Raw genomic sequence first — 20,896 nt, forward strand, 5'->3', positions numbered from 1 at the left:
TATGGTAAAAAATGTCCCCTGGAATCAAACCCCATTGTCCCCCATAGGCTTAATTATTTGGTATCTGCTCATTCAGTATCCACTATGTTTTCCAGGAACCTAACCCCTGTGGATAAGAGACAGGTGGAGGAAACTGCAAGAGAGGAGGTTTTGATTGGACATCAGGAAAAAATTCCTGGGTCAGGGCAGTTCGGCAGTGGAACAGATTGCCAAGAGAGTTGGTGGACTCTCCCTCACTAGAGATATTCAGACAGAGGCTCAGCAAGCATCTGTTGAAGATGCTCAGAGGGTTGGACTAGATGACCTATTAGATTCCTTCCAATTCTATGATTCTATAACAAGAACTGACTGTAGTTGAGGTGGCTGTTTCTCAGGACCTTGTGTTCTAGCTCAGGAAGGAGATATTTAGGGTGTACTCAGCATCTGTCATCTATCTGAATAAGACCACTGCTCTGGCAGCAATCTCACTGATGTGTTTCATTGAACTATTTTCTTTAGGGTTGAGTTCTGGAGGATGGGGTGGATGAGGAGGAGAAGCAGTTTTTCAAAAGCTGGCAGTGTGCACACCTGGTTGGTTAGAGCCTGAGATATCACAAACCTACTTCCCACAGAGTTGTTGTGCAGTCCCTGGAAAGAGTCGCACACTTTTTTTAAAGAAACAGATGTTCAAATGAGTAAACGGTATGTTTAAAATAAAACTGCGTACCCTTCCTGACACATGGAAGAGAGGGGCAAGCCCGACAACTGAGCCAGCATTTGATTTTCTGACAGACACCTGCCATTTGCAGTGTGAAAGTGACTGGGTAACCAAATTAAACCTATAAGAGAAAAATCTATTGCAGCTCTTTTTAATACTACTCATGTAAATGTCCTTCAGGTGGTGTGACTGGCTTTTCTTGTTAGGGGTACAGGAGCCAGAACTGCTGAATTCAATTTTCAAATCCTTGGTCCAAATGCTCCCCAACTTAAGAACTTTCAAGATATGACCATGCCTGACCACATGTGTGTAGATGGCATTAGCACCCATTCCCAAACATTGCCAGTCTTATTCTAGCCAACTCTAGCAGGAATATTGGAGTATTGTTCTGCATGTGTACTTTAAATACATTTTATCATATTTCACTACCAATAATAATGTTGGTTGTAATAGTAATGTTGGACTAAACAACAGCAAAAAAAAATTACAAACTAATCCCTGGAACCAAACCTTTTGTTAAGCAGGGGAGCTTCCATATTTGCCCTTCCGTCTTGATTGGCAGGTGTTGGAATAAACTTATGTTTTAAATGAAACATTAGTAACATTTTTCTTTCAAAAGAGCAGTTGTGATGTTTGGCTAAAAGATGCAGAAACCTGGGACAAAGTTGGACCTTCCAGCCATGTACTGTCTGTAGATCCACGCCACTTACCAATGGTTTGCTGTGTTCTAGCATGGTTGAGAATGGGGGCTCAGGGCAGGGCTATGCAAGTTTAGGAGATGGTTGGATTCTCAGTTGTTCCCACTGAGTTATATGGAACAAGATGGATCAGCTGCGGCGTCGGACACATTTTTTGAGAATGATCAAAACATGTTGTTTCACTCAAGAGGCCGGGCGAGGCAGCAGACATGCTCCCGCCTTGGTGGTATTCTTGAGTTCATGTTGTCTTGGCGAAAAGAACTTCATTCCTGTGATAGGAAAATCTGGGGGGTTGGGGGCAATATTGCAGTGGGCCAGAGTAGGGCATAGAAAAGGAAGCACAAGGTAGTGGGCTCTTCATGGGTCTGTATCTGCAGAAGACTGGGGTAGTTAGTAGAACGGGCACCAGTATGTCTAGTCTACTACATCTTGCACCGGAGCTTGGTTTAATACAGCAAGAGCAGGACTTGTTTGATGCGAACATCATGGCTTGGTGAAAGTGAGATGTGCTGTCCGGATAGTTAAGTACTGTACCAAATTGCTCAATTAAGTTTAAAAATGGTTATTTCAGGCTGGAGGGGAAGTTGTCTTGCAGCTCAGATTAAGCTGTTTAGAACGCAACAGCTTTGTGGGATAGGCAAGGCTGAGAGGGTGCAATGCATTTCCTGGCTACTTGCTGAGCTTTGATCAGAATTGAGGTTGTCTCCAGAGGGTGGCAAGACCAGGTGTTCTCCCTGTCTCCAAGATTGGTGAAGAGCCGGTTGCCCCAGTAGCACCAGTGGATTCACTTATTTGTTCAACTTTTTTTTTAATACTGCTTTTTCTTTGAAGAGTCTTGAGTGACTAACTATAAGATATTTAAAACAAGCAACTTGTAATGAAGCAAACAGCACTTTCATTTTTCAACTGTTCTGTCGAAAAATGGACATAAATCTTCTTAGTAATAATATGGATAGGTATAGGAATTCTCCCCAGAGGTCTCCTGAAAGAGCTGTGTTTTAACCAGCAGCCAGAATGTGTGTAATGTGGTAGCCAGATGAACTTCCCCAGGCAGGCTGTTGTTTTGGTGCCACAACAGAAAAGTTCCTGCTCCTCCTAGCACTCACTTGGTTTGGAGATCCTCCTTCATGTTTTCATCCCCTGTTGATGTGAGTGCGCATCTTTACGTAGAACATCTAAGAAGGGCAGAGGCTGTAAAAGTTCTTGGCTGCATGGCCCACCTCTCCCAGGCTCCGTAGAACCCATTGATGAGGCCTTGCACAAAAGCACGCAAAGTAATGGAGGTGATACTGGTAGAAGGCTACTGGTGCTGCCACAAAGCATCGCATTTCACACTAGCCTTTTTCCAAGGAGATCAGGGCGGTGTCCATGGCATTATTCAGTTCTGTGCTCTCAACAGCCTGTGGGAGAGGTTATGTTAAGGAGACAACAAGATGGGCATCTGTCAGTGAGTTACAAGGTTGGCTGGTTTGTCTAGAGAAGTAATTTGGATTCCAGGACAAGTGCCTTGATTGTATCAACTATCCTGTTGAGTGAGTGGCTTTCTGTGCAGTAGGAGGAGGCTGCACAGCCCCATAAACTTTCAATGGTTTTGTCCTTGCTGGGGGAAACCACGAGAACCTTCTTAAAAGTGTTAGTTGCCCAGGTTGTAGATATGTTTGTACATCAACAGAAGGAAAAAAGGGGGGGGGAGAGAGTAAAATGATCTAGGAGCAGGCAGGATATTGAATGCGCTATTGTTAGTCTCCTTGGCATGTTCAAGCGTGGGGAGGAGAGCAAAGCCTCAAATTGCCAGGGTGGCAGAAAACCTTGGGCTGGCCCTGGCTTGGCACAGGTGTCGGCCTTCTGTCCATGGGTGCAATGTGCTATCTCGAAACTTGGAGAGCCAGCTTTTGATATCCTGTTTGTAATGCCTTGGCAGCTTCCTTGATCATAGAACATGCTGGCGAACCCTATGGAAGTGGCTTTGTGTCCCATCCCCCCCACTGCAGTCATGCTTCCACCTTATACATTAGAAAGAAATATAAATTTTAAGAAATAAGCCTTTTAGGGTTTCATTTCCTCTGCCAGGCTCTGAAGAATATCGTCAAAAAGAAGTGGGTGTTTATATCCTAAGGGGGACCCCAAATGCCCAGGAGAAGAGGGTGGCCTATCATTTCGTCCTTTTATGTGTGGTGGCTGACCCCTCTGGGCCTAATCTTAGCACTTTGCAACTGCAAAGCAGTAATTTGAGACTTGGCAGACTCAAAGACTTTTGGTTTGAATAAGGCAGTGTCTTGTTTCACTTCCTTGTTGTGGTTTGGAGTCAGATGTGCACATACCCAGCTGTTTGGTTGCCCCTGCTGAAAAGCATTACTATGGCCCAAAGAAACTTGACGTCTAAACATGTGATTCGGGGATAAAGAAGGTGAAGTTCACGTGCTTGGTTAGATTCAGTTTTTAAGAAGCAAATCAAGACTGTGGGGTGGAAGAAGGAGTAGCCACCAGTTCCCCGACCATTACACCCCTTGGCTTAAAGTGTTTGCCCTCCTATCAGTGGGAACCTTCTTCATGGGGTGAATAGCAGCTAGAGGAGGAAATCTGGATCTGGACTGCTGTGGAAGCAACTCTTTTCCCCATGCCTTGATCCTGATCTGATCTGCCCAACAAAAGGCCAAGTAGGCCTTTTGTGGACCAAGTAGATATAAACTGTCTAGTAGAGAACAGATTTCTATAGGGCAAAGTTGCTCTGTGTATTGGTTAAAGTCAGGGGTGTCCAAACATTTTGGCAGGAGCGCCACATCATCCTTCTGAGTTGGGGGCTGGGGAAAAAATAATTAATTTACATTTAAAATTTTAATAAATTTACATGAATTAGAGATATTAGAGATGGCACTTATATGAATGAATGAAGGTCTAGCGATAGCTCAAGGCCTATAAAAGGTCTTGCACAAAGCAAGGCCAGCCTTCCTTTTCTGCTGCTGCTTCACAAATGTGAAACAGCAAGCAGTGGAGGGAGACCTTGGCCCACAGCTTGTGCAAGAAGTCAAATAGTTGGCCTTCACGCTGAGAGCAGTCATGTCAGGCCAGTGCAGGCTCCAGCAAGTCTTCAGAGGGTTAGGGGCTCATTGGAAACTGGGGGATCCCCACTGGCTGGATTGGAGGTCCCCAAGGGACACAAATGGCCATTGGGCCAGGGGTTGGGCACCCCTGGTCAAAGTGAATGAGAACTAGGGAACCCCAATCAGCTGTGAAACGTATGGGATTACTTTGGGCTGGTTACTGAGCCTACTTCACAGGCTTGTTGTGAGGTTAAAAAGGAATGGTGGGGGAAGAGAATCATGTATGCCACCCTGAGTAAGGACCAATGAGATAAAAATGGAGTAAGGAAATAAAAAGTGAGTGCATGCTTGATGTTCAGAAAAAATGATTTTTCTGTGTGTTTACAATTGATTTGACATCAACATAGCAAAGTTATCTGAAGAGTGTAGGGCACAATTGCAAACATTAAGAGGAAAAATAATGTTCCCAAACTGCAGGTATGAAGGTTTTATAATTTAAATACCTTCTCTGTATAAATGTGTGCAGACACATCTATGCATAATATTTTTAATATTTTTGAGAAATTTATATCCCACCTTTCCCACGCCAAAGCAAATGTCCAAGGCAGTTTACAAAGATCTATAATAAAGTAAAAAGTATCACAACAGGTGAAAACATTATATTTAAATTGAACAGTGAAACATAAAACAAAACAAAGCAAAACATATCCCACTGGGAGAACAAATTAGTCCAGGGAGGCAGTCAAGTCACAGCCGTGTTTCAGCGCCACAGACAGCAAACATCCACCCCTCAACCAAATGCCAGATGAAACAGGTAGGTATGTTTTGAGCCCTCGCCAAAAAGCCATGAGGGAGGGAATAGTTCTAATTCCCCTGGAAGGGAATTCCATAGTTGTGGTGCCACTACAGAGAAGGCTGGCCCCGAGCCGCCACCCGTCTTACTTGGGACAGAGGTGGCACTTGTAGATGAGCCCCCTTCGATAACCTAAGAGGGTGGGCTGGAAGGTGTGGAAGGAGGTGGTCTTTCAGATAGCCTGGACCCAAATCATGGAGGGCCTTAAAGGTTAGAACTAGCACCTTGAATTGGGACCGGAAGCGAATAGGCAACCAGTGTAGCTGCTGAAGCAGTGGTCCAGCAGAGTCGCATCGTCTCACACCCATAGCCACCCCCGAGCTGCCACATTCTGCACTAATATGCAGAAAGCAGGGATCAGGGAGGAGTTGGAGCCTGGTTTAATATGGAACTAGTAAGGATTTTAAAAAGTAGGACGAGAGCACTTTCTTCTTCACTGCTGTACATTCGGAATAGTAGAGTCCAGAAAAGAATTGACCATCAGAGTCTGCTGACTGTGTAGGCCAGCTGTAAGAGCTGACTCAAAATGTACAGTGTTTTCCATACTTAATACCCCTTGTGTGACCATTATTACATTGGACTGTATGGGGATAGGGAAAAGGAAATAGCTGCTTTAAAAATTCCTATGCTTCAGCAATTAAATAGAAATGAATCTCCAGCCTTGTGCCATACATGACTGCTTTTTGGGGGGAGGCACCCTGAAAGTCCCACAGCATCTCGAGTTAAAAGGCCTTTACCTGATACCCAGAGAAGGCACTGCCCATTTAGTCCCTGGCTAAATGGGCCAAAGGTCTTACTTGGTGAGAAGCCACTTCGCCTACTCATGGGCTTGGCCTCTCTTGGTTTCTTGTTCCTCTCTTTCAGTGTGCAAAGAGGAATGTTCTTATGACTCTCTGCTGGCTGCCTAGGCCAACATTCATTCATTTATTATTGACCTTGTTGTTTGTCTGGGTGGTTTTATAGAACAGTGTGACCAGTGACAAGATTCACGTTGCATGCCCTTCTCTGTTGCTGTAAGATAAGCGAATCTCTTCACCTCCCTTCCATCTGTTCCAGAAAAACACCATGCCCCCCAGGGAGCTTAAGCAGCTTCTTGCAGACATACCCCCTGTTCTTTGAAAAGGAATGATTTTGGTCTTGGAAATACCTGCAGCATTGGACTTGGGTTGTCAGAGGCAATTATGCTTTACAAGCACTTTCTGCAGTGTAGCAGCACTTTCCTTGGGGCACAGTCCTGCCCATATCACGAAGGTAGACTGGGTTGGGAAGGGCATGCTGGTGAACACCAGACTGTATTGCTGCAAGGAGTTTTAATTGGCTACTAGAGGTGTGCATTGCTTTGGGAACATCCGCAAACCCACAACAAATGTGATTTGGGTTTGGTTCCGAGGTATCTAGGAACTAAATAGGGTCCTTGTTTTGGAACCATGATTTGTATTTGCATTTTTTTTTTAAATAAAGGAATCTTTTGATACAAATCTTTGGCAGTGATAGGAGCTGGAAGGTGCTGCTGCATCCTAGCGGGCCCCTGTGTGTGTGTAAATAGCTTGGGATGCCAAGCAGTCTGGGACACTGTTAAAGGGTCACTGCTGTCATGGAAAAAGGCAGCTGCTCTGCTGTTTGCTGTACTAGGTGCCAAGCTGCTTATGGGCAAAAAGAAAAAAAGATTGTCCATCAGGGGACACCTGATGTGCCTCTTGTTACCAAGCGATAGCAGCAAAGAACTGTTTAAAAAGAGTTTATTTAATTCCCCTGAAAATGAATTGGGACCCTCTGAACGGGATCCTGGAGCAAACAGAGATGGATCTAAGGTGGAGTCCCCAAAATGATCCAGCCTCTGAAAACGTGTTTAAAAAGAAATCAGTACAACTCTTAAAAGCTGTTCTTTGGGGCTCTGCCTCTCCATGACCTGAAGTGATCTTCTTGCTTTCATTTGACTATATCCATCAATATATATTAAAAGCAAAAGCTGCCAAATGGTCGGTCATCTCTCTCATCTAAAGCAAATAAAAATGTAGCCATAAATCGAGATATTCCATATGTCTTAATGTATCATCTGAAGGCTCTTGGTTCTGACTGAAGCCATCTCTGGAGATTTTTGGTTCCTGATGTGATGTTGTCAATTCTTATAGGACATAAGAACAGCCCCACTGGATCAGGCCATAGGCCCATCTAGTCCAGCTTCCTGTATCTCACAGTGGCCCACCAAATGCCCCAGGGAGCACACCAGATAACAAGAGACCTCATCCTGGTGCCCTCCCTTGCATCTGGCATTCTGACATAACCCATTTCTAAAATCAGGTCCAGTTAAAATCTCCAGGATTACCTAGAGCAGTGGTTCTCCATCTGTGGGTCTGTGGGTCACAACCCAGTTTTTTTGTGGGGTTTGTGAAACTGACAGGGTAGATGAGGCATCAAGGGTTAAACCATCTGCCACTTGGGGGGAGCACTGCTGCCCAATCATTATAGTCACAGCTGGAGCAGCTGGTAGAGTGAAACCTCTCTTTAGGTGGGGCCCCAGTGCCAAAAAGTTTGGAATCTTCTGATCTAAAGACTGATGCTGATACCTGGAGACGCCATGGTCTGGTCAGTGCCTGGATAAGAAATGGTTGAGAACTCACTGTGCCCTGCTTCGAGTCCCAGGGTGAAAGAAAAGCAGGCTGTAAAGACAATGAGACTTTGTTTGAAAGTTGCTTGAGCACTCTGTAAATGAAACAGTTGGTTAAGCTGTTTGGCTATGAAATGATGGGTCTCAAGGCAATAGAAGCAGAGTTTTCTGTTGGTACTCAATAGCTGCTGTCGTCCTACCTCCTCCAGCGCAATTTCTAGAAAAGTTGTAATATGCACAAATTTAAAAAGGTTCTGCCCAGGTGGAATGTGGAAAATCAGTGGGATACCGCAATCCTGGGCTATAAACTCTACAGGAGGGACAGGGAGGGGAGTATTGGAGGTGGGGTGGCCGTTTATGTTGAGGAAGGGATAGAATCCAGCAAAGTAGAGATTGAAGGCGGGTTCGACTCCACCATAGAATCTCTGTGAGTTAAATTACCAGACCCCAGGAGCAATGTAATACTGGGGGAGTATTATTGTCCTCCAGGCCAGAAACTGGAAGGGGACCTTGAAATGAGGAAACAGATCAGGGAGGTGACAAGGTGGGACAGGGTTGTAATCATGGGGGACTTCAATTATCCTCATATAGACTGGGTCAATTTGTGTTCTGGTCACGAAAAGGATACCGGATTCCTTGACATGTTAAATGACTGTGCCTTAGAGCAGCTAGTCATGGAGCCCACCAGAGGACAGGTGACTCTGGATTTAATATTGTGTGGTACACAGGACCTGGTTAGAGATGTCAATGTTATGGAGCCGTTGGGGAACAGTGATCATGCTGTGATCCGTTTCGACATGCATGTCAGGGGAAGAATACCAGGCAAATCTCTCACAAAACTTGACTTCCAACGAGCAGACTTCCCTCAAATGAGGAGGCTGGTTAGAAGGAGGTTGAAAGGGAAGGTAAAAAGAGTCCAATCTCTCCAGAGTGCATGGAGGCTGCTTAAAACAACAGTAATAGAGGCCCAGCAGAGATGTATACCACAAAGAAAGCGGGCTCCACTAAATCCAGGAGGGTGCCCGCATGGTTAATGAGCCAGAGAGGCAAGCTTCCCTCCGTAAATGGAAGTTTTGCCCTAATGAGGAGAATAAAAAGGAACATAAACTGTGGCAAAAGAAATGTAAGAAGGTGATACGGAAGGCCAAGCGAGACTATGAGGAACACATGGCCAGCAACATTAAGGAAAATAATAAAAGCTTCTTCAAATATGTTAGAAGCAGGAAACCCACCAGAGAAGCGGTTGGCCCTCTGGATGGTGAGGGAGAGAAAGGGGAGATAAAAGGAGGCTTAGAGATGGCAGAGAAATTAAATGAGTTCTTTGCATCTGTCTTCACGGCAGAAGACCTCGGGCAAATACTGCTGCCCGAATGGCTCCTCCTGACCAAGGAATTAAGTCACAGGTTTAAAGAGGTTTCAGACCTCATTGATAAATCAAAGATCAATAAGTCACCGGGCCCTGAAGGCATCCACCCAAGAGTTATTAAAGAATTGAAGAATGAAGTTGCTGATCTCTTGACTAAAATACGCAACTTGTCCCTCAAAACGGCCATGCTGTCAGAGGATTGGAGGATAGCAAATGTCATACCAATCTTTAAAAAGGGAAAGGGGGGGACCTGGGAAACTATAGGCCGGTCAGTCTAACATCTATACCAGGTAAGATAGTGGAATGCCTTATCAAAGATAGAATCTCAAAACACATAGACAAACAGGCCTTGCTGAGGGAGAATCAGCATGGCTTCTGTAAGGGTATGTCTTGCTTCACAAACCTTTTAGAATTCTTTGAAAAGGTCAACAGGCATGTGGATGCAGGAGAACCCGTGGACATTATATACCTGGACTTTCAGAAGGCGTTCAACACGGTCCCTCACCAAAGGCTACTGAAAAAACTCCACAGTCAGGGAATTAGAGGGCAGGTCCTCTCCTGGATTGAGACCTGGTTGAAGACCAGGAAACAGAGAGTGGGTGTCAATGAATTTTCACAATGGAGAAAGGTGAAAAGCGGTGTGCCCCAAGGATCTGTCCTGGGACCGGTGCTTTTCAACCTCTTCATAAATGACCTGGAGACAGGGGTAAGCAGTGAGGTGGCAAAGTTTGCAGACGACACCAAACTTTTCCGAGTGGTGAAGACCAGAAGTGATTGTGAGGAGCTCCAAAAGGATCTCTCCAGACTGGCAGAATGGGCAGCAAAATGGCAGATGGTTTCAATGTAAGTAAGTGTAAAGTCATGCACATTGGGGCAAAAAATCAAAACTTCACATATAGGCTAATGGGTTCTGAGCTGTCTGTGACAGATCAGGAGAGAGATATATGGGTGTTGGTGGACAGGTCGATGAAAGTGTCAACCCTATGTGTGGTAGAGTGAAGAAGGCCAATTCTATGCTTGGGATCATTAGAAAAGGTATTGAGAACAAAACAGCTAATATTATAGTGCCATTGTACGAATTTATGGTAAAGGCCACACTTGGAGTATTGTGTCCAGTTCTGGTCGCCACATCTCAAAAAGTACATAGTGGAAATGGAAAAGGTGCAAAAGAGAGACTAAGATGTTTACTGGGCTGGGGCACCTTCCTTATGAGGAAAGGCTACTGCGTTTGGGCCTCTTTGGCCTAGAAAAGAGACGCCTGAGGGGGGACATGATTGAGGCATACAAAGTTATGCATGGGAAGGATAGAGAGATGCTCTTTACACTCTCACATAACACCAGAACCAGGGGGCATGCACTAAAATTGAGTGTTGGGAGGGTTAGGACAGACAAAAGAAAATATTTCTTTACTCAGCATATGGTCGGTCTGTGGAACTCCTTGCCGCAGGATGTGGTGACGGCATCTGGCCTGGATGCCTTTAAAAGGGGATTGGACAGGTTTCTGGAGGAAAAATCCATTATGGGTTAAAAGCCATGATGTGTATGTGCAACCTCCTGATTTTAGAAATGGGCTATGTCAGAATGCCAATGCAAGGGAGGGCACCAGGGTGAGGTCTCTTGTTACCTGGAGTGCTCCCTGGAGCATTTGGTGGGCTGCTGTGAGATACAGGAACTGGACTAGATGGGCCTATGGCCTGATCCGGTGGGGCTGTTCTTATGTTCCTATGTGTCGTGCTTTTCTTCATGGCGTAGGAATACATGGGCATCTGCTAAAAATTAAGGGATATGCTCAGGCAGGCCATTTCAGTATAGGCTAAATTGGACCTGGCCCCATGTGTTACTCATTTGAGAAGTGAAAGGCATGTTTCTTCTTGTGTGCCCTCTCTTTCTGTCTCTCTCCCCCAAGCTGTGTCCCAGATTCCAGCTGGTTTATTTTACACAACTAAACTCCGCAGGTGCCACTGAGAGTGGAGCCACCCTTGTTGTCTTCATCAACAGAATCTCACCCTGGCTTGGTTTCTAGGTGTGTATGGTGGCAACTGGAAAGAAAGGTTGTTTCAGTGAGTTGATAGTTCTTAAATTTTTAAACCTGTCAGGCAGCCCCTACTTGTGGATTCTTCTAGTCCAACCATTTTCATTCTCTATGCCATGGCACACTGGTGTGCCACAAGTGGTCATCAGGTGTGCCACCGGAATTTGGGGGAAGGTCATTTATTAGTAGGGCCAATGGGGGATGTGAGCCCCCCACTGGCAGCATGGTGTACCTTGTCAATTGTCAAAAACCTGATGGTGTGCCTTGAAAATTTTAGTGCCTTGTCAGTGCGCGGTGAGATGAAAAAAGGTTGAAAATCACTGTTCTAGCCCTTTCCTCTAGACTAAAGAGCAGGCGCCAGCAACCTATGCCCTGCAGGTCAAATTTGGCCTGCGACCCAAGGTAATGCTGCCTATAGAGAATGCAGCTTGGAAACCTTCCAGCAAATTTGCTGTGCGCTGGGCAGGGAATGGTAGAGCCGCCTGCCCAGGCTGCCACAGTCCCTGTGGCATTGTGACTGTGCCCTGTAAGGTGTGTGGCAAATTGATCAGGAGGCAAAGCCTCCCAAGCCAAACTGTGTGCCAGTGGCATTCCCAGAGGGGGGCACAGTGCTAGATTTTTCAGGGCTCCTCAATGTGCCCTTCCTTGCCATCGGAGCCATTCCTGGCGGCAAGAGCAAATCAAGAGTGAGACCAACGTGGAGTCTTCTCCATCTTCAACAACCTTGTCTGGAAAGTCTCTGCGCAGCGTGGCAGGCTTCCTTTTGTGGGTTGGTGTCTTCATTGTAGCCCAGCCTATGATAGGGGCCAGAAGCAACTTCTGTCCATAAAAAAGTGCACACTGTGTGTAAGCTGAGTTGGGAGTCAATTGATGCAAAAGCGGGGTATAAAGAGAATAAAAGAAAGCTGTGTCAAGGCTGTACTGCTGTAGTTGGAGGTTTTCGTGCTTGAACACTAAATAGAAAAGTCTCTGCTCATAGAAAGCTAGCTGGAATGCTTCTCCCTGACATCTTGTTTTCTACATGCTGGGGATTTTTGTCTGATCTGTGAAGTGCAAGCCCCCCATTGGTAGTCTGGTTCAGGATTCTATCTGGGAGTAAACCCTAATGACTATATGACTTCTGAGTAGACATTCATAGTATTTGGCGTTAAGAAGAAGTTGGTCACAAGAGGGCCCCCACCCAAGTGCTGTAGCCTGAAAGAGACCTGTGATAGGATGTTGGCAACAGTGTGCCACCAGATAGTGTGGACTATGTTTTCTTAAATGTGATATCGCCTTTTACAGTGTATTTATCATGGGTCTAAAGGGCAGACTGTACAGTGAACACTTGGCAAGGCGTGTCTGAGATTTCAGCTTTCAGAACCTTTTAGATTGGTGTTCATGCTTCAGACATTCTTCACATAGGTCAATCTCTAGAGAAATCATAGCAAGCTCGTCTCGTATTTAAAGGGTTGTTCCTGCTCTGTGTTCAGTTTCTGTGCCAGTTACAAAAATTTCTCCAAGCTACCAGAAAAGTCCACTGTGGGCTCAGCGTGTTAATTTGTACGCTACAAATGCAATCCAGGCGACCCTTTTTTTAAACAGGGCTGCACAGAAGTCCAGATCATACCTCAAAGTGGCATAGTTGTAAAGCAGCACAGCAAAAAATTATCAGTTGTGTATGCCACCTTGTGGGAGCATGAAAAGTGACTTGTATTTAAAAGAAACCTAGTGTTGGTGTCAACCCAATAAAAAGAGCCTTCACCCGCAACCAGGCTATACCATCCTCTGTAGGACGAACCTGATTTCAAACCTGCTTGCAGTGAGCTGAACAGTGCTGTGTGAGCATGACTCTCTTGCTGCCAGAAGAGCGTTCAGCATCTGTGAGAGGGAGGGAGCTAGTTAAACCGTCTGGTCCTTGGTGAATGAGGATAAGTTCCATCAGCTGTGCATTATAACAAGCTGAATTGGTTATTGCCTTGCTATTCCTTTCTTCCTCTATGCTCTGCTAGGCTGCTTTATCGTATGCCTATGGCATATTTCTAAGGTGCCAGGGTGTTTGAAAATGGCTCCGTCGGAGACCAAGAGGAAGATTGTTTCTAGTGGGTGTAAAGTCTCGCGGGGGTGCTAAGCTGCAAGCAAGATCATATGAGCTTGAAGGACCAATGGCTTCCACCTGCCCCAAACCCTTCTCTCTTCATCTGAGGGCCTCCTCTGGTCATCTTGTTGCAGTACTACCTGAGGTTGGGTAGGTGATGGACCAGAGATTGGGGGGGGGGGGCTTGTGGATTGTGGCACCCTATATGTGGGATATTGTCTTCAGGGAAGCTCTTCTGCTCCCAGCCCTGTTGTCTTTTTGTCACCAAGTTGAAAACTCTTTTGAAATTTCCCCAGACTTTTCAGTGTGCTTTAGGGTAGAGCTCTGCTTAATTTTTCAAGTGCTATAGCTGTTTTTATGCTCATTGTCATTTATGCTCATTGTCAAATCATTGAAATAATATGTTTTTATTTCATTGTCATTTAGCTATTGATTGTGTGCTGCCCTGAAAATTTTTCTCCTGAAAGGGCTTCCTAAACCTTATTTATTTAAAGGCTTCCTATACTGCTTTACTAAAAACCCAAAGCAGTATAACAAGAGAGAAACAAATACAGCATTGGTTCTCAAACTGGTGGGTTGCAACCCACCAGTTTGTGTAAAGATTCCCCTGTCCCTTTAATGGGCAGAGGAAGGGGAGAGACAGGGAAGTGATCCCCAGGATCACGTCCCTATGGAGGGCAAGGGGGGTACTTTCACATATTTAAATAGGTAGGGCTGCAGGAGGTGTGGGGAGCCCTCCACAGTGCTCCCTGAGGCTTGAAATCTTCAGTAAAAGCAGGCACAAAGCACTTCTGTTTCGCAGGAGGTGCTTTGTGCCTGCTTTTGCTGAATGTTCCAAGCGTTGGGGAGAGCTGCGCAGGGCTCCCCACACCTGCTGCAGCCCTACCTACTTGAACGTAAGTGAAAGCGCCCCCCTTAGCAACACAATCCTGGGGATCATGTTGCTGCCCTAGCTCCCTCCCACAAAGACTTACTGAGGGAGCAAAGCTCCCTCAAAGTTTGAGAACCACTGACATAGAGATAAAAACATCAGAGTAAAATATTAAAATAAAGACCATTAAAATTTAAAGGATAACAATAAAAGAAAATATAAAATAATGTAAAGCACCATAAAAGTTAAGAAGGGATCCCTACAGAGTACTTCCCTTTCCAAAGGCCAGGTTCAAACCCTGCTGGAAACCATGTATTGGGGGGGCTGCCCTTGAATCTTCTGGCAGCTGCTTCCAAAGGTGTGGTGCTGGGTGCCACAACTGAGAAGGCCCTTATCTGGGTAAATAAATATTGCCATATGATTAGGGTTGCCTCTATAAGGATAAAGACAGTATAACCCTGGTTATCTCTCATCTTGTCTACTGCAGTCGTCTGGTTTTCTGTGGCTTCACCACAGTCCGCTTCATTCCACTTAAACTCTTCTACAGAATTCCCTACCCTGACTTCAGCAGTCTACTGGTGACCAGGGTTTTCTTCTTTTTTCCTGATCTTCCCCTATTCCAGGAGGTAAAATCTGGTAGTTTCCAACAGGGATAAAAACCAGACAGAGACTAGCATTGGAAGCCTCTCCCAATTGTGTGGAGAATTCCCACAAACCTACACTCCAGCATGGAACCAAGAGAACTGGGGCAAAGATCTGTCTGAGTTAGATCACACAATAAGCGGAAGGAGGATTCAAACAGAAGAAAGGCCTTTTTAAAAAAAAAAAAAATAGGAGGGGAAGGGATTGCTTAAGTCAAGGAGGAAGGAAACAAAACAAAAAGTCAGCTTTGGAAAGTACTTGGATGACTGCAGTACCCCAGGGTGGATTTTAGCAAAAATACAAGTGGGATTAGAGACAAATCATAAACCAGCATAAAGTCCCCTGTCACTGCTCTTTCACTGGTCCCTAGTTGTGCTGACATGGAGTTGCAGCTTTTTGGACACTTACACCTCTCTGGCCCTCAGGGAGACAGGTGGCTGACTGCAGATGGAAGCATTCTCTGCAGAAGCATTGTCGGTGTTTTCCAAGCTGGAGCACGCCCAGGCGCCCTTGAGCTTGCCCTTTAGAAATCTAGGTTTCATGATGTCTTGGCTCCCAGTAAGATACACTGGCTCCGACCAGTTGTCCTTGGGGGAAATTAGACAAAAGAACAAAGGCATTTGCAAAGCTGCCTGTCTGCTTGACCACATGGTCTTTCTGCAGTGATTTCAAGGTCTTGCAGATGAGTAATATGGCTACACAGGGAAGACTGACTACATCTGCAAGGATATCAGTGATATTGGCTTGTGGCAAAACCCACTGGATCAAAGGAGAGAGAAGAGGGTATGGATGCAACACTCTGTTGTGGGGATACCCATATAGTAAAGAGAAGGGAGAATTTAAAAGATGCAAGGTGTGCATGAGTGACAGACAGAGATTAGGTCAGAGTTCTTTGCAGCCTGGAACCAGTGCTACAGGAAACAAGCAAGCCCCTGGATGGACTGTAAAATGTTTCATTTACTTATGGGGCGGGACTTGACTCTCCTACCACATGATCACTTCTAACTGATGCTTCAAGTCTCCAAGGAGAAGATCAAATAGAAGACATGATTATCCTTGTTTCTTATGCTATTGAAAAAGGGGAAGGGTTAAAACAATAAGTATGTTGTCAGTTTTACTGCATACAAGTTAATGTATGGTGTAGTGGTTTGGGAGGTGGACTTAGACTTGGAAGATCCAGGTTCAAATCCCCCCTTAGCCACAAAGCTTCCTGGGTGACCTTGGGCCAGTCACTTTCTCTCAGCCTCACCTACCTCACAGGGTTGTTGTGAGGACAAAAGGAGGGGAGCAGCTGTGTACACTGCCCTGAGCTCTCTGGAGAAAGGGCGGTATAAAAATGTAAAAAATAAATAAATAAATAATGCATATGGGGGCCAATGGTCAGGGGTAACAAAGGCCAAGGTAACCTATCTGTCTGTAGGGAAGAGACTGGAGTTGATGGTGGAAATCATGGGGCTCAGTGGCTAAAGTACACCAACCTCCTGTTTCAATGGAGGAATAAAGAGGAAGGAAAGACTCTGACAAGTAAGCCTAAATGGGGCTAGGCAGAAGTTCCAGCTGGTTTCAGGGAAGAAAGCAAGGTCAGGGGAAGGCTACCCAGGGGAAGGCTTCTTGAAAGGTGGGCCAAGGTGGTGCACTTGGGAACGGAGAGAGGCTGAAAAAGAAGAGAGCAGCCTGACACCTGTTCTAAGGGCCAGTTGGCACAGTGGTTCTTGGCTTGAAGAGGGAGTGAGGGGCATGACATAGTGCCAACAGGGGGTATACAACATAGGGTGGTGGAGAATAATGGCAATAAGGGGTCTGTGATTAATCTCTTTATAGGGAAACTTTCAGTAGGATGATGTGTCATGGGGTGAGCTCCTCCCAGACCAATTCATGTTTGTCTTGATTGCCTTTGTTTGCCCATCTCTGTTAGAGAGGCTTGTCTGCTATAGTGTAGCATCCTTGCAAGGGGGACCTCCGTCTTGATTAGCATAAGGCTCTTGATTGAGTTTTTTCTGAAATTGGCAAGGGAGGCTGAGGGCTGAAAGGACATCTTTTTGTGACCACACATGGCCGTGTTTATCTCCAAGCCAGGAAGCTCCCAGGATGCGGTGGTGTTTGCAGGTCTGAATAGGATCGCCAAGCAAAGCGTGGCTTGTCAGGACGTTTTCCAAGTCAAGGCTTCTTGCAAGCCAGCAAGGGGTTGGGGAGGTTGCACCAGCAAACCAAGGCTTGGCCTTTCACCCAATGGCCTTGGGGACGTTGCTCCGCTTTTCATCAGCCCAAGCTAAACCAGGCAAGGCTGGTCTGAGTCGTGTTCTCATGGCATGCACCCAGCACTCTGTCAACGTGTACTGTATGTTAATAGGTTAAGCAACACCATACCCTTTGTATGGTGTGAACTTTTAGTTGAAAAGCGGTATATAAATACTGTTAATAATTAATAATACTCTTCTGCAACCAAACCTGAGTACCTGTAATGAAAATAATGGGACGTTCTTCTCCTGTTTGCTTCTAGTTCTATTATCCTCCCCTTCCACTATTGCCTGCCTTGTGTTGATTTCTAGACTGCAAGTCCCTTAAGGCAGGGACCTGTCCTCTCATTGCTTATTTGGAGGGCTATGTATATGGATGGCACAGTATTCTTAACACCTTTTTTTTTCTTTAGGAATTTGAAGATGACAATTGTTGCTCATGGTGTGCCTGCACAGTTTTTCTGTCCCGCTAATATTGTCAGTGGCCATACAGCTCCTGCAGTGTTTAAGTCCTATCAAGCGTATTGACTGCAGGTTGTGCAGGATGAAAGGAATGAACATGCCTCATGACAGCTCTTCTTTAACTCGGTTAAAAAAAAATTTTTTTTAAACCTGTTTGCCTGCTTCTTGTCTGAATAGCATCCCTTTCATCAGAATCAGCTGCTTCTGGAAGATGAGCAAGGAAGAATCTCTGTGTAATTGGACAGCTTGAAACTAGAGGTGGCTGCATCAAATATTATGTAATGGCAAAAGTATGTTTGCCATCATGTGTGCAGTGAACATGTGAGCACTTCCAGAAGGGGAGGTGACACCCACAATCCCAGATGAATTTTGTGAATGACTAAAAATAAGTGTCCTTCTCCACTTCTGGAACAGACACCAGTGAATGCTGGCCATCCCACTTAGGTGACCTATTAGAAGGGGTGTTGCAATTTTCTCTGGGATTCTTAACCTTACCCTGAATGTCTGAAATGCAGTCAAGGAACATTTACATAGCAAGGGAACTCTGGCTAGCCCCAGCTCTCTTCTGTGTGCAATGTTGCTGAAAACTTAGGGCCCAATCCTGTTCAGCTTTCAAGCACTGATGCAGATGTGCCAGTGGGGCACATGCTGCATCCAGTAATGGTAGAGGCAGTCACAGAGTCCTCCTCAAGGTAAGGGAGTGTTTGTTCCCTTGCCTTGAGGCTGCATTGGCCTTGGGAAGTTGGATAGGATCGGGCCCACAATTTGTAAGAATGTTTATATACAATCTTTTCTGTGTGGACCAGTAAAACATCTAATGTGTGAAGCAGTCCATGGTGCCAGGTGAATACCAAGACATGCATATTACAGAAGCACCAATTTCTTAACCAGTTTTTTCCCCGACCCAATTGTACACATTTGATCCTTGTTGCGTTTATGCAACATTCGACAGAAGTGGCTTGCTCTTTGCACCAGGTATGTCCAGGGAGAAACAGCCACTGCACCTCAGTGGTAGCAGCACCTTGCAACTCATACCTTTCTCTTTTTTCCTCCTGCCAGAAATCACCCGTAGCCTCTTACCACGTCCCCGCCGCTTGCTCCTGCTGCTAAACCCTTATGGAGGCAAGGGCAACGCCTTGCAGTGGTGCCAGACGCACATCCTCCCTATGATTACAGAGGCCGATATCAGCTTCAACTTGATCCGGACAGGTAAGGCTGAAAGGGCAAGAGGGAAATGAGTGCCAGAGAATTTGAGAGTTCTATGCTGCTCTCTGCTAGAAACAAACCACTCTGATGGCAGTCCACACCAGATGCGGTGTTGGTTCAGGGGGCTTTGAAAGGAGATTAGACCAATTCATGGAAGACAATGGGTCCATTGATGGCTGCTGGCTAAATCGAACCTCCATCTGGCTTGTCACTGTGGGAAGCAAGCGGGGAAACTTTGATGAAACAGAACCTTCTGATCCTAGGGTGCTTTTTTTTATTCTTGCATAAGTTGAAAATGGGAATGTAGTGATAAATTGTTTTTGGATGACACCAAACTTTTCCAAGTGATCAAATCTAGAATGTCTTGTGAAAGATCTCCCTAAACTGGGGGAGTGGTGGGGGGACAAAATGGCAGGTGTAAGTGTGAAGGCATACACACTGGGGCAAGAAATAATTTCACGTATATGCTGATGGGTTCTGAGCTGTGTATGATGTTCAGGAGAGAGATCCAGAGGTGGGGTGGGGTGGACAGCTCAATGAAAGTATGCTGCAGCTATGAAGCAGTCCAATTGCATGCTCTGGATCAGTGGTTCTCAAACTTTCTAGAAGCCCTAAAGGCTACTGTCTGGTTTATAAATGCCAAGGTGTCTATAATGGTGAATGGGCAGAAGTGCTTGCTCCCCTTTAAGTAGCAGCTTGTTTAACCCTTGATGCACATCACCTAATCTGCCTTGTCAATTTTGCCACCACCAAAAACTGGGAAACAAGCCACTGGTGAGTCCTGGACCTGCAGCTTGAGAACTGCTGCTCTGGATAATTAAAAGAGTAATTGAATGAAATGGCCAATATTATCCCATTATAGAGATCAATGGTAAGTTAGCATCTGAAGTGTTCTGTCCAGTTCTGGTTTCTGCATCTTGGGAAGGATGTAGTGGAACTGGAAAATGTGTAGAAGGGACTGAACAAAATGGTCAGTGGGCTGAGGCATCTCCATTATGAGGAAAGGCTACAATGTTTGGGGCTGTTCAATCTAGAAAGAAAGCGCTTGGGGGCATGATTTAGACATAACATTATGCCTGGGATGAATAGATAGAGGGAAGTTCTTTTTGCTCTTGCACAACACTAGATCCAGGGGACATCCACTAAAATTGACTGGCTTGAGAGTTAAAACACACACAAAATACAATATTTCTTTATCCATAATGTAATTAATCTGTGAACCACCTTGCCACAGAATATTGTGCTGGCACTGGCCTAGATGTCTTTATAAGGGGATGAATAGATCAGCACTTCCCAAAGTATGGGTCGCAACCCACTGGTGGGTTGTGAGTCACCATGGCCTCGATTCAAGTTGCACTTCACTTGCAGACCGCGTGATGCAAATGTTTTTGTCTCTTCATCTCAGTCCCTCTCCCCTTTAATGCTGGGCCACAGGGCTGTTGAATGCCAGCACTGATTCAGGCTGTGGAGAAGGTTACTGAGAGAAAATACAGGAAGTGCTTTGAATTGCATTCATTAGAACTAATGCAAATAAAGCTAATTTTCATAACTTTTAAAATGTGTAGCCTCAGAGGCTCAGCAGCCATGATAAATGTCTTCACTATTTCAGTAAAAGCAGCAATTTCCTGGGAGAGAATAGTTTCTTGGTTTCACAGGCAAGTAAATAGGCCCCCGTTAGGTACCAGGGGCAGTCAGAGCTACTGGGCAGGGGACTCATTGGGACACTCTTGGGGCAGGGGTGGGGAATGAAGACAGGATCTTGAACCCGAGCCTGGCTCTCTAACTGCATGCTTCTTTTTTTCCTTTTCAAACAACGAACTTCAGAGAGACAGAATCATGCCCGGGAACTGGTGCAGGGCATCAGCTTAGCTGAGTGGGATGGCATTGTGGTCATTTCAGGAGATGGGCTCCTTCATGAGGTATGGTAAATACAGTATGTCAATCTGTGTTGTCAATAAAATTGTCAGCCTTCCAGAACTTTCTCCTGACTCCTAACTACTAGAACTCGCTTCCCTTTACCAGTCTCCTGGGTTGCTCTGGTCCGATTGCTCAGATTTGAGGCATATAACACACACTTTCATTCCCCTTGTGGTACTCTGTGGGTAG

General features: G+C 45.5%; 1 protein-coding gene across 1 annotated transcript in view; it reads left to right on the forward strand.

Annotated features, from left to right (window-relative positions):
* Positions 1-20,896, forward strand: part of SPHK2 (sphingosine kinase 2) — a 30,360-nt gene that overhangs the window by 1,665 nt on the left and 7,799 nt on the right. Inside the window, exons 2-3 of the mRNA XM_066628907.1 lie at positions 18,644-18,793; positions 20,615-20,709. Coding sequence (XP_066485004.1) covers positions 18,644-18,793; positions 20,615-20,709 — 245 coding nt within the window. The remainder of the gene's footprint in view (positions 1-18,643; positions 18,794-20,614; positions 20,710-20,896) is intronic.

The sequence above is a fragment of the Tiliqua scincoides genome, chromosome 5, assembly GCF_035046505.1.
Source record: "Tiliqua scincoides isolate rTilSci1 chromosome 5, rTilSci1.hap2, whole genome shotgun sequence".
Lineage (NCBI taxonomy): Eukaryota > Metazoa > Chordata > Lepidosauria > Squamata > Scincidae > Tiliqua > Tiliqua scincoides.